General features: G+C 38.5%; 1 protein-coding gene across 1 annotated transcript; it reads left to right on the forward strand.

Annotated features, from left to right (window-relative positions):
- Nucleotides 1-2,388: 2,388 nt before the first annotated feature.
- Nucleotides 2,389-10,716, forward strand: LOC139200408 (excitatory amino acid transporter 2-like). The gene is made up of 10 exons (XM_070829708.1): nucleotides 2,389-2,518; nucleotides 3,281-3,433; nucleotides 4,822-5,072; nucleotides 5,168-5,276; nucleotides 5,606-5,732; nucleotides 5,943-6,176; nucleotides 6,780-6,974; nucleotides 7,369-7,503; nucleotides 9,308-9,518; nucleotides 10,645-10,716. Exons 1-10 carry the CDS (start codon nucleotides 2,389-2,391, stop codon nucleotides 10,714-10,716), a joined length of 1,617 nt encoding a protein of 538 aa, XP_070685809.1.
- Nucleotides 10,717-13,156: the final 2,440 nt, after the last annotated feature.

Below are 13,156 nucleotides of genomic sequence, written 5' to 3' on the forward strand. Positions count from 1 at the left end.
TGGTTCCCAGCTCCATTATTTGTTATCATTCACACAGTTGTCAGTGATGCAGGGAGACTGTGCCTTCACCGGACAAGGCTCACATGTCCCAGGAACGGGTGTCCCGAAGAACAACAGCTCTGACAACTGACAACTGTGTGAATTATAAAAAATAATGGAGCTGGGAACCACAATCACGTAGATGAAAATCACCCGACGTGATGTTCTAGGGTTAATGTTGATAACATAAAACTACCAGCTTGACTGGAAAAAGATATCAAACATTTCTATTTTGTTTTTTACCAAACTGGCAAAATGTGCTCACTCATGAAGAGTTTTGGTCTTAAATGATTTGTTGGAGGCTTTTGGAGAAGTGATAAAGAAGATAAATGTGGTCTGAACACTAAAGTTTGGTATTCAAATTAGTAATCCCCTGCATAACAGTCGTCAGGCAGGCGATGGTGACACCTTGACTTTTCCTGGGAAGCCCCTTTTCTCTTACATAACTCAATCACTTGTGCGCTGCAAGTGCTAATTTTACCCTCTTTAAAAGGCTTAAGTCTCATTAATGCTAGAGCACAGCGTATCAGACAGTCATGATTGACTTGGCAGTTGTTCTTGACTCACCTTAGATGTTCCCTGTTATCTTTTATGTCATATACAGAAAGTAATTCAGATAATTTAGTTATCAAACATGTTGTTAAATGTGGGAATGAGCAGTACAGAAGTACATTGTGCTTCTATACTGCCTATAATTAATTAAAATGCTGTGAATTTTCCTGAATGCAAGTATTTTTTTTATACTGAAGAAACTTTTCACTCGATCCACAGCTCTTGCAAAGAGAAACTTTAGGAATTTTCTGTTGTGTTTGCTGCCAGCATTACTATTCCAGGTGTTCAAGTCATGAAGGTCGAGAGTGTCAAAATGACACGGGTATCTACTGTTGCATAACTGTGCACGTCTGTGCTCTACAGAGGATTTAAAGGCTGCACAGGGGAGAGCTGATCTTAAAGTCAAAGAGGCTTTACGCCAGACCACAACAAACCTGGGATACTTGTTGCTTCAGGGACATGATGAAGCAGTGAGGGGAAAGAGTGGATCGAGGGATGGACGAGATTATTTCCTGAAATTAGCGTCTCTAAGCGATGAAATTACCTGGAAAGTTGTGAAAACTCGCGGACAGAAAGAAAATTCCCATTGTGCATGCCTTTATAAAACATGCAGGTTCCCTTGCCCTTAAATCTTATTCAACACACAAATAGAATATCTCAAATTATCATAAATTACCATACATAGACATCCAACAGAAGCAACAGCGGCAGTAGCAGAGGGGAGGATAAGAGTAACAGCTGGTGTTCTGTTTATTCAAATTTATCGAGTAAAACTGGAGTAATTTGTTTAAAATGCAGATTATAAACAGGCTCTTTATTGATTCTGCGCTAATTGTTTGGGAAAGTCAGTCTCTAATTATAAAAGGCCATCTGCAAACTCTCTTTTTTTTTACAACTTTGTATGCATTCTGAATATAAAGTATTCTGAAAGTAATTGAATTTAATCATGTGTGCATGTGCTCCCATTATTTACTTAATGACACAATCAATACTTTTTTGAAATAGTAATCTTTTATGCAATATTGTGAATTCAGTCACCACTGACAATGTTTCTAATCGCCTGACAATACAGTGTTGAATCACCAATACTCTGTGTGTTGCAGGCTTGTCACTGTTAACTCTGCTGTTGATCTATTGACGACATAGTCAGACTTGTTTTTAATTACCCAACTTTTAATTTCACCTACCACCAAAGAGCTACTTGGTAGGATTGTATAGGAGGAGCATGGGAAGTTCACGCTGAACCCTAAGATCCCACCCTGTATATATGCAGGCACACTGATCAGCCAGTAGGAGTTGATAATAAAGTGACAAGAACATGACCCCTCACTGGCTTCCCACCAACGAACATGGCCAGTTATGTATTCTGGACTGCACAACCAAGCATGAAGTACTGCTCCAGGGAAGGAAACCCTGGGTCAGTGCAGTCGTGGGCACAAATGTTGTCCTTGTGCCCCCAGTTGACCTTTTCTAACTTAAGTGTGTGACTTACATTATAAAGGTTGTTTCAGAAACAGGAAGCTGTGCACAAAGCTTAGTTTTTGTTCTGTACTCAGCATTAACGGCATGCTTCTGTTAGAAGGTACACAGCAACTCCAACTAGACTCTTATTCATAGCATAATCCCATCTCTATTTTACAACCTCCTTTAACATTGTTTGTCTTCTCTTGCAACTAACCATGATTTTAATTACTAAGTGTATCAAGTGCCTTGTTATCAAACATTTACAATAATATATGTATGTATGTTTATAATAGTAGAATTATTATCTTCTTTATCTTTTTCAGTGCCAATAAAATGCATAAGCAAGTGGAGGTCAGGATGGATGAGAGCCACCTGGAGCCCAGAGTGGAGACTCCTGACAGTGCATGTAGCACTCTGTGTGATAAAATCATGAAGAACATGGTTCTCACTCTCACAATCCTCGGTAAGTTTTTGGTCCGGCCACTTCCACAATCTATCCATTTTCTACTCCCCTTTATCCTGTGTTAGCACAATTAGGCAGACACATTTGCACCTACGGGCAATTACCCACATCTGCATGAGTTGGACTGTGGAACCAACCTGGAGCATCAGGAGAGAATTCACCCACACATGAAGGAAACATACACAACCTCACTCAGGAAGACCCACGTCTTTCAAATCTAGGAGCTTCTTGCTGAGAGGCAATAGGACCAACCACTGAGCTTCTAGTGCAGACCTGTGTGAAGCAAAAACCTTTTCCTTCATACCATTTAAATATGAAAATGGTTCACAGCTTCTTTCTTGATGTTAAAATAGCAAGCATTCAAAGGAAAATTTGTTTCGTGATATTCTATGTTTAAAACTGGCAATTACAACAGTACAGACGGTCGTTAAAAGGAAATACAGAAAAAAACATTTGTACCAACACCATATTTCCTGGGTGTCATTATGTTTTTATTTTTGCTAAAGTAAGATGAAACACAAGTAAACTTATGAAGTTAAAAGTTTTATTCATCACATATGTACAAAATTATCACAGTGTCTGTAGGTAACACCATGGAACAGTGACTCTGGTGACAGGTGGTGATGCTAACTAAGACTCTAATGAGCAACATTATAGATGCTGATTTACTCTTATTTAGACGTTTTAAGTGTTCACAGTTAGTATGTGACAGCTCAGACTCACCTGTCTTTGTGCTTGATTTGTGTTTTCTCGCCTACTCAGGTGTGTTTCTGGGTTCCATTACTGGAATGCTGCTGCGGCACATATCGCCTCTCCCTCCTGATGTTATTATGATCATCGGCTTCCCTGGGGAGATCCTAATGAGGATGCTGAAGATGCTTATTTTGCCTCTTGTTGTTTCCAGTCTGGTCACAGGTGGGTGAGGTACAGTAGCTGCTGCAAATGTTCTGCTCAATTTGTTGACAACTGTCCTGAAATGAGGTCGCATGGTGCGACTTGTTGCTACGCAGAAGTTGATCTGCAACAGGAGAGTGGGCGATTTTTTTCAGGCAGAAAAATGTTTCTCAAATGCAGATTTTGTGCAAAAGAGAAGACGTGTGCAGGAAGGGAGGCACACAGACGCAAGAACACAGAAGTTATCGGTTATTTGAAGAAAACAAACGTCACACTAGTTCAAAAAATAAAACTAGAACTACAAAATCTATGAACATACAGTATATGGATGTAGTTACATTGGGTTGCCTTTATGCTAGTTATGTCGGTACCGTTTCCCCTAAAATATACATTTATGCGAATCAAAGTGCTTTGGAATATAAGACATCCATGTTTTTCCATTTTCAATTTGCTTTCCAGCTGTGCTAAGCTAAGCAAAAAAAAAAAACATGAAAAGATACTGTAAAAGATAATATAGGTTTAATAATGATAATCATTCAAAATTGTTAGTCGACACATACAATTACTTGTTTGCTGAAAAAGTAGAAACCTCAACCATTTTAGCTCTCAAAGACTAAGCTGTAAGAATACATAAAGCAACATTAGTAAATTATAATAACTTACCAGCTCTGTAGTTGATATGATGACAATCACCTGCACATGTGATATTGGACATATTGTGTATAGCACAACATGCGACTTTTAGCAAGCCTTCCTCACCAAGCTCAATTACCGCCAGTAAACAATTCATGTGTTGAAGACCACAACCATTCATCATGTGCTGTTCCAGAATTCATCTATACCCTCCACAAGTCAACAGAGAAACAAATCCGTGCGAACAATTACTTGCTGTTACACTGGATAATTTATGCAATACAATACAAACTTGTCATTAAGTCACAAGAGTCATAACAGTCATCTCACTTTGAAAGCAATTAATAAGACATTTCTGGGTATGGAATTGTTTTTCCGATATATTTCCACAATATGTCCTCACAGTCACAATCACAACACCAGCACTTCTAAATGTGGCGAGGCGTATGTGTGGAATGTGTGAAATGCTGCAAGCTGGTCTGACTGAAAGGACATTAGCAGCTCTTTGGTGAGGATCTGGATCTGATCAAGTTAATTGCAATGTTTTAATCAGGGTTATTTCATAATTGCCTGGAGATGAGGTCTGATATACATGATGTGAAATATGATAGATTTTAAATCTATCGGCTCAAACAAAATCAAAAATGATCCAGCCAAGGAAAGAAAACTTGTGAATCCTACAGTAGGATCCATGCAACAATGTATAGAATAGTTTAGGCATTTCTTAAAAATATTGAACACTTACTTTATTTCCTGTAAATGAACTATTTCAATAGGACTAGCCGGTTTGGATGCCAAATCCAGCGGCCGCTTAGGCACCAGGGCCATGGTGTACTACATGTCGACGACGGTGATTGCAGCTGTCCTGGGGGTGATCCTGGTGCTGCTCATCCATCCCGGCAACCCCAAGCTGAGAGCCAATCTCGGACAGGGAAAGAAGAACGATGATGTGTCAAGCGTGGACGCTTTCTTTGATCTTATCAGAAATCTTTTCCCAGAGAACTTGGTGCAGGCTTGCTTTCAGCAGGTAGGAGTCTCACAGAATGTTTTCACCCACCGTTTGAAGTCTGATTCATGCATCACTTGCGCCAACACTTCTTCTTTTCTTTGCTTTTTGTTCAGATCCAGACGGTAGTCACCAAGGTACCAGTGCCCACTAACCGAACCAAAGCACCTCCACAGTTCACAGTTAAAAGGTCGCTTCAGTTCAAAGGAGGCATGAATGTCCTGGGTAGGTGGAAAGTTTGAAAAGACACCCACTTCAAAGCTGGAAAGAAAAAGCAGTTGTTAGGGGAAAATTATTCTTTTCTTATTTTTTATTTTAAAATGCATAATAACTACAAGACATTCCACGTTACTCTCCATTGCCTAAGTTCAAAATCATTTTGAAAATTGATGCATCCACACCAAAGTTAGACTCAGAACAGTATCATTTGCATATGATTGCAAACACATACTATAAAGATGAACATTACAGTTTCCAATCAGTGATCAGTCAGTAGCTCATTCTCGGCAGGTTTATGTGAGACTAATTTAACACTACGGTATTCTGTCTTACAGGTTTGATTGGATTCTTTGTCGCTTTTGGAGTCATTATGGGGAAAATGGGAGAAAAGGCCAAGCTGATGTTGGAGTTTTTCAACGTCCTCAATGAGATTGTCATGAAGCTCGTTGGCGCAATTATGTGGTAAGTGCCATCCACTCTGGGCACCGGCCCTCATTAAATGACACTGCCAAACCATTTCTCTGGTTTTTCCTCTCCACAAAAATAATACTGTTGCAGTGTATTCCACAGCTTAGTATTCAAAATACTAAAAATATACCTTCAGATGTATATTTATATAACACATAAAAGAGCAATCCTAATCACAAACATATATTCTGTGTCCATCCTCAGGTACTCCCCTATTGGTATTGCCTGCCTCATCTGTGGAAAGATCATCTCCATTGCTGACTTGGAAGTGGTTGCGAGGCAGCTGGGAATGTACATGATCACTGTGATAGTGGGTCTCATCATTCATGGAGGCATCTTCCTTCCGCTGATATATTTTGTGATAGTAAAAGAAAATCCCTTCAAGTTCTTCATGGGGATATTCCAAGCCTGGGTCACAGCACTTGGGACAGCTTCCAGGTATGAGGGATTCGGCCTTCATTAGGACTAGTCACGTGACAGTATGACTGCCTCTATTTCAGGTCTCCTCTCCAGTGTGCTGCATGTTTCTGTGATTACTCTTATTTATTACCACGTGTCAAGTGGTAATAAATAAGTAACCTTTATTTCAGATACTAACACTGAAGTGGTTTTGCTAGCTACGGCTTCTCACTTTGCCTCCATGTGAGCTATCATTCCTTTACTCCATGTTTTATTGATGGTATACATGCACTCTTCCCCCTCCTGAGGTGAGCTAAGTTCTCTCAAGTTGCGACCTGCATGCTGTTCCGCCATCCAAGAGAAACACTCATTAATTATCCGACAGAACACACAAAACAACCGCTGAGTCACAACTGCTGTTTTCTCTGAGATTTACCCTCAAAATGTCAGTATGAGTAATGAAGAGTAGTGTAATTAAGTTGGAAAACTATTGCAACATCAAGTGTGACCGAGTCAAATAGATTCTCAACAGACAGATTGTTGTGCGGTTCTTTATTAAATTTTTCATGCAAACTGAACTTCACCGCATGCTCTTGGCGACTATAATAATAAAGCATCTCTCCATGTTTTGTTTTGTCACAGTGCCGGTACCTTGCCTGTCACATTCCGATGCTTAGAGGAGAACCTGGGCATCGACAAGAGAGTAACACGTTTTGTCCTCCCTGTGGGTGCCACCATCAACATGGATGGCACAGCGCTTTATGAGGCTGTGGCTGCCATCTTCATCGCTCAGATGAATGGGATAGAGCTTGACTGGGGACAGATTGTTACTGTCAGGTGAGAGTGTGGCTACAGAAAGGGATCAAAACAGATTTGCAAGGGTGACTTTCTGGCAATAAATTAGCCACATTCTGCTCAACCGGGCTTTTAAAAAAGAATGAAGATTCCTATTTCATATGATACTTTTTGCCCATAAATACCTCTGAAGACACGCAGTAAAAAAAGGTTTTAAATGCTGTTAACCTTGTGAATTTTTCTGTTTATTTCACATAGACAGACAACTACAGTATTAGAGTTATAGTAGCCTCCATTATCAGAACAATTTGTTGATAATACAATATAATTTGTTGCTACAGCATTTTTACTGTAACTGAATGTTGTGAATGAAAGTGTGTTATGACATTGGTACGCTGGAGCCTTACAGCCTGTGGTTTGTCTGACTGTTATTTAGTATGACAGCCACGCTGGCCAGTGTTGGAGCAGCCAGTATCCCCAGTGCTGGCCTTGTGACCATGCTTCTGATCCTCACGGCGGTGGGGCTGCCCACTCAGGACATCAGCCTCCTGGTCGCCGTCGATTGGCTGCTGTAAGTGCAACATCAACACAAATCCCATGATTCAAAACATGATTGAATGTTAGAAATCTGACAAAACATATGCTGTTTTGTTTTTTGATTTGTTTGTTGAGAAATTTGACAAAATGAGTAGCACATCATGCCCACTGGGTTTTTAGTTGAATGTCAGTCATCAATGGCAGCTTCAAAGCATAACTCACCAACCCATATTTTCTCAATTGCTCCCAACAATTATTGATGTAAATAATTATATGATACCTTTATCTATCTAAAGCAATTCACATACATGAAATATACAATAAACAAACAGAAAGAAAATTACAATACAATGCGAAGATGTAAAATACATAAAAACAAACAGTAAAATCAATGAAAAGCAAGTCTAACATCTCTAAGTCTAAAAACTTTTGCAGTTTTGAAAGTTGAAAGACAGCTATTTATTCAGGAGTTAACCTCATACGAGCCTTGAAGACAATCAGTCAAATTTTAAACTCTATCCTATGCATAAATAAATCAGTGATATTAAAATTCTACCAAATACAATATCCTCTTTAACATATTATCATCTTTTCACTCAGGGTTCAAGTTTCACCAGAGTCAGTGGGAGTTGGGCTCCCATAAGAAGCGATCTGAGCTCTCATGAAAGCAATGAAATCATACTGGGGGGGGTCGTGAATACATTGTCAACAACTATTATCTTCATGAAAATAATGCATTTTTCAATACAATGAGTATTATTCATGTTAACGAGATAAATAGGCTAAAAGTTTCCAAGAGAACTATACGCTTCATTCTCTCGTGAATAACAATATGGCTGAACTTCATCACCAGGGAGAACTAGTGGGCTTCTGTGTGTGTGTGTAAGTTATGGACCATTTAATGAGCAGTTAAGCTTCTCTCTCTCTCTCTCTCTCTCTCTCTCTCTGTGCCATGGAAATTGTACCGGTTAGGCTATTATTTACATATTTATCTCCGCCCCTAGCATTAGTTAGCTTGCTATTTTTTAATGACATATGTCTTTAATGTATGTATATTTAATGTTCTGTCTATCCATCACCTGGCAACTTCCAGGATATTTTTTGCATTTGTTGTGTCCAAAGTGGCATCAAACCAGATGCTTTAATCTGAATATGCAGGTTTTTGCTGGTGTCATTACAGAGTGAGCATTGAGCATCTCATCCAACATGTGTTTTGGGGGTGTAGACATCTCTGGCTGTCAGGCTTTCTATATTTTCCAAGGATATAAAGGTTTTCTCTCCATATGCCCGCTGACTCGCTGATATCTCCATGTTGATTCAGAAATGTAACTAATGCGCCTCCAGAGCAAGATGCAAAATGACAAAGTGCTGGCACTTTGCTAGTCAGTTGGCAACAATGCTGATATTTCTCAGCTGGGAATAATGTGCCCCACTGACGGAATCACCTGGTAACAGAAATCCTGTTCACCCCTTGGCTAAATGATTCCTATTAAAGGCAGAAACACTTTTATACAATTTAACAAATGAAGTACCCTTGAAAAACATAAATATTCACACAGTAATCCTCCTCTTTTAGCATTCTGAGTGGATACTCAGCTACTTATTCAGCAATGTATTGCTGCTGAATATCAGTGAAATTCTGCTGTTTACTGTACATTGTGTTCTTGCACAGAAATCCAAACCACCATTTTGTTTTTTGTTGGGTTTTTTTGTCTTTTTGCTCCTCACTATTTAAAAAATTAAACAAAAGCTATTTTAAAGAACATAAAAGAAAAGAAACTTAGAAACATTCATTATTTTCCTGTATCTTTCTCGCCTCTTTCCTCTTCAACATGCAGGGATCGTTTCCGCACCTCAGTTAATGTGGTTGGGGACTCCTATGGAGCAGGTATCGTGTACCACCTCTCCAAACACGAGCTTGACTCCTTTGACTCCCAGCAGACCCGGATGGACGACTTTGAGATGGCAAAGACTCAATCTTATTTTGAAAATAACACCAACCAGAATGTATACGCTCACCACAACTCACTCTTGATAGACGACTGCAAGGTACATTTCACGTTAACAGACATAGAGACTTGTATGTAGAGAATCCTTCCCATCTCTATGTCTGTGTTCGTCCTTCTTTTCTTGTCTGTGTTTGTGTTCTATGTTACCTCTTGTATTGGTGTATTTGTGTCTGTGTGAATAGTTAATGTCATATTTTCATTGAAGAAAATGTTATCTTAAAAAAAAAAAAAAGGTGAAAAAGCTAAATAAATATTTCTATATTTATTTATTCACCTGTCACATGAAAAAGCAGTTTTTGTGATACCATGTTCGTCAAAAGCAAAGTTTGTTCTTTTTTATATTATATTTTGGGGTTTTTTAATCATCCTCAAAAACTCTGTTTTACTCTCAAATCCAAATGAAAGTGTTTATTTCTAAGCATCAACCATTCCTAACGCGCTGTCTTGTACACCATTACATTTGAGTTGTATTTTGCTGTGGTATGGCTTGAACTTATTAAGAAACTGTTCTTTTTTCTTTTGACTACTTAATTGGACATGTATTTGTGGCAGCCCTGACCAAATTACAGTCTTCAATTATCGGCTATCTTTTTAAAGAACTTTCAGTGGTATACATAAAGACTGCTGTTTCACCATGTTTCATTCAAAGTGATGCATACGTTCATGAAATGCCTATCAAAGATCCTTTCCTATCAATTATCAATATTTTAGCTAGCTTTTTAAACCAACAGGAGCAAAATTGTTATTTTTATAGAATTCCACTCATACAGTAAAATTTTGTTGATATTTCATTGTCTGGATGATGCAACTTTTTGTCTGATGCTAAAGTTACATCCTCATTATTTGAATACTGTAATTCGGTTGGGCAGAGAATCCATAAAATACATGGCCAACTCTGAAAAACTATAATTATCCTTGTTTTCATACAATCTTCTAACTGTCAAACCACACTGACATGTAAACAGCACCACTATATCGCTGTATCCGTGTATGAGATGACAGTGTATGAGATGTATTTCAATGTTGGTGATTCACACATTAACTCGGCCACAGGGTCAATGGCCTGAATGTAATGAAGCTATGGCTTCTCTGCTCCCAACCATTGACGGTTTGTAAATGACAGTGCCTTGGCCCTATAGTTAGATGTTGTTGATAATTGCTTACAGGTCACCATGGGCAAAAATGGCAAGACTGCAGAGTTCTCTCTTGTTGAGGAAGGACCATGGAAATGCGAGTAAAGCAGATCCAGATGCTACTGCGCCTTCCAACAGTTTTTTTTTTTTTTGCCGACACAACTATAAAAAAACAACAAAAAAAATCACATACAAAAAGAAGGACAAAAAAAAAGAGTTAGCAGAGTCAACCGTACCACAAGAAACTAACACTCAGCCAGTCTTTCTGTTACCCATCCGGGTAACTACTGGAGCAAACTACAGATGACTCACCAACTTGTTCTAGATCCTGCATTTGCACTAATTAGACACAAACTGTAATGAACTGGTGCATTGCATGCACTCTGTACAGAAGAATAAATCATTCGGTTGACAACACTCAGGGCCTTACTTGGTGATGCTGCAAGCTTCCTGTTCTGTCAACAAAAAAATTCTTCTACCTTGTGCAACATCATCATTTCTTTTGTACCGAAGCATTTTCTTTGTAGCTTAAAGGGCAGGGAAGTAATGTGTGGAGTCACAGTCAGTAATTCAACAAGGACCAAGTAAGAGAGATAATGTAAACAAAGGTGTTAATCAACTCTGAACCAATGTTAGAGACCAGCATGTCAGAATCTGGTGGATATTACTGAACAGCTGTCACTGTCAATGGTCTTTACGTATTTGTGATTTCTCATATGTTCTGTCTTCTTATCAAATGTCCATAAACACTGGACCACAGGTTTATACAATGCAAACAGGACCAGCATATAGACTGAAGGAAACCTGCTTCATGTGGCATTATGATGTAAGTGCAGGATGGTTAAGTACTGCATTACCTTTGACTGTTTGACTTATGGGATTACACACTGATGTCATACAACATGGTCAAGCCTAAGAAGCAAAGCTTAGGACTTTACGCCAGAAGAAGAGATAGTGTGGCCTCTAAAAGTGGCAACAAACAGTACAGGAAGGGATGCAGAGAGCCATGAAGCAGAAAATAGAAGGATAAATTGAAGGGTGCCCTCCCAGTTATTTATTTATTGTTTTTTGTATAAATGTTCTTTATGGGTGAAGCACTGCGTTTCTGTTTGTAGTCAAAAAGTATGCCTGTGTACTGGAATCTATGTGTGTTCATATGTGTCTCTGAGAGGAAGAGAGGGAGATTAGCAAGGAAAAGAAGTTGGTTCAACAAGGGGAAAATGGGTGGCGTCTCTGACACTCTCAGCAGGCCAGTGCATTGTGTTTTATTTCAAACTGTTTATTTCTTTGCTATATGACAACCTTGCCTTGACGACGTCAACTGCAGAGTGCAGTCAGTGTGATGACTAACATATCATTGGATGAAAGCTACCACTGTTCATTTCAATAGAATACTGGGACCCACGTTTAAGGAGAAGACGTAAAATTTCTCCAACTTCCAGCTTTACTACACTCAGACCGAGGATGGCTGGGCCTTCCTCTCAAGATATTGCGTAGATTCTGCAGTTGAGTTTTTACAAAGCAGATTTAAATATATAAAAACAAACTTTTAATTGCATGTAGAGTTAATTAGCTATGGTCACATGCACACAAAATTCTGCCTCCAGCATTCGCATAAATCTGAAGCCGTAACAACAAGGTCGTTGGATGTTGGCTGAATATGTACATGTTTTTGACTTCAACTCTGTGTAGCAACTCCAGTCAAACCTACCCTTTTCATATAAGCGACAGCTTATATATTTATGTTTAAAGTGCCTCCTTGCACTTTGTGTATATACTCTCTTTAGATAAAGTGTATAAATCAAATGTATAGAATTTGACATTTTATGTCATCCATCAGAACTGTTTTTGCTATGCTAAAGGTTTCTATAAAGAGAATAACTATATAAATAAATATATATATATGTATATGTAACAATCTTAGTACAATGTTAATTTTCCTTTTATGGGCCGCTAGTTATCTCAATAGATTGTGAACTTAGAGTTATTTATTTAAACACATTGCATTCAATTTATCTGTTCTTAAGAGAAACTACTGAGCTCCAAATGGTTGAAAGCCCAATACTGTTCACTTGTCTAATGAGCGAATGTTGTTATTGACTCATGGCAGATTTGATTATTTAAGGGTCATGAACACATTAAGGCAGTTTTATATGTGTGGAATATTGGTGTTGGCAGCTACAGAACGTCTACATGTTGTGGGATCTCAGCAAGCCATCCAGTCTTTGGCTCAAGCACTGGCTTCCTCCAAAATGGAAGAGAGTCTTCCTCAGTAATTATCAGCATAACCTGTTCACTTTGTCATCTATTTCATTTGTTATTGGGCCTTGATCTAAATAAAAAATATGAAATTAGTCAACTGGCATAGTGTAGCAAGTGTTTTCTATGAACATGTAAAATTGTACAATCTTTAGTTAATAAAACTTATATTTTCTATTTTTCCTTTTGATTGTATGCACATATTGGTCCAAGAATGTGTTCAACATTTTCTTTTTGTCTGATATTCATTGTAATGCAAAACGTCTCTTAACTTTGACTGAATGCG

Source organism: Pempheris klunzingeri, chromosome 1 (genome assembly GCF_042242105.1).
Source record: "Pempheris klunzingeri isolate RE-2024b chromosome 1, fPemKlu1.hap1, whole genome shotgun sequence".
Classification (NCBI taxonomy): domain Eukaryota; kingdom Metazoa; phylum Chordata; class Actinopteri; order Acropomatiformes; family Pempheridae; genus Pempheris; species Pempheris klunzingeri.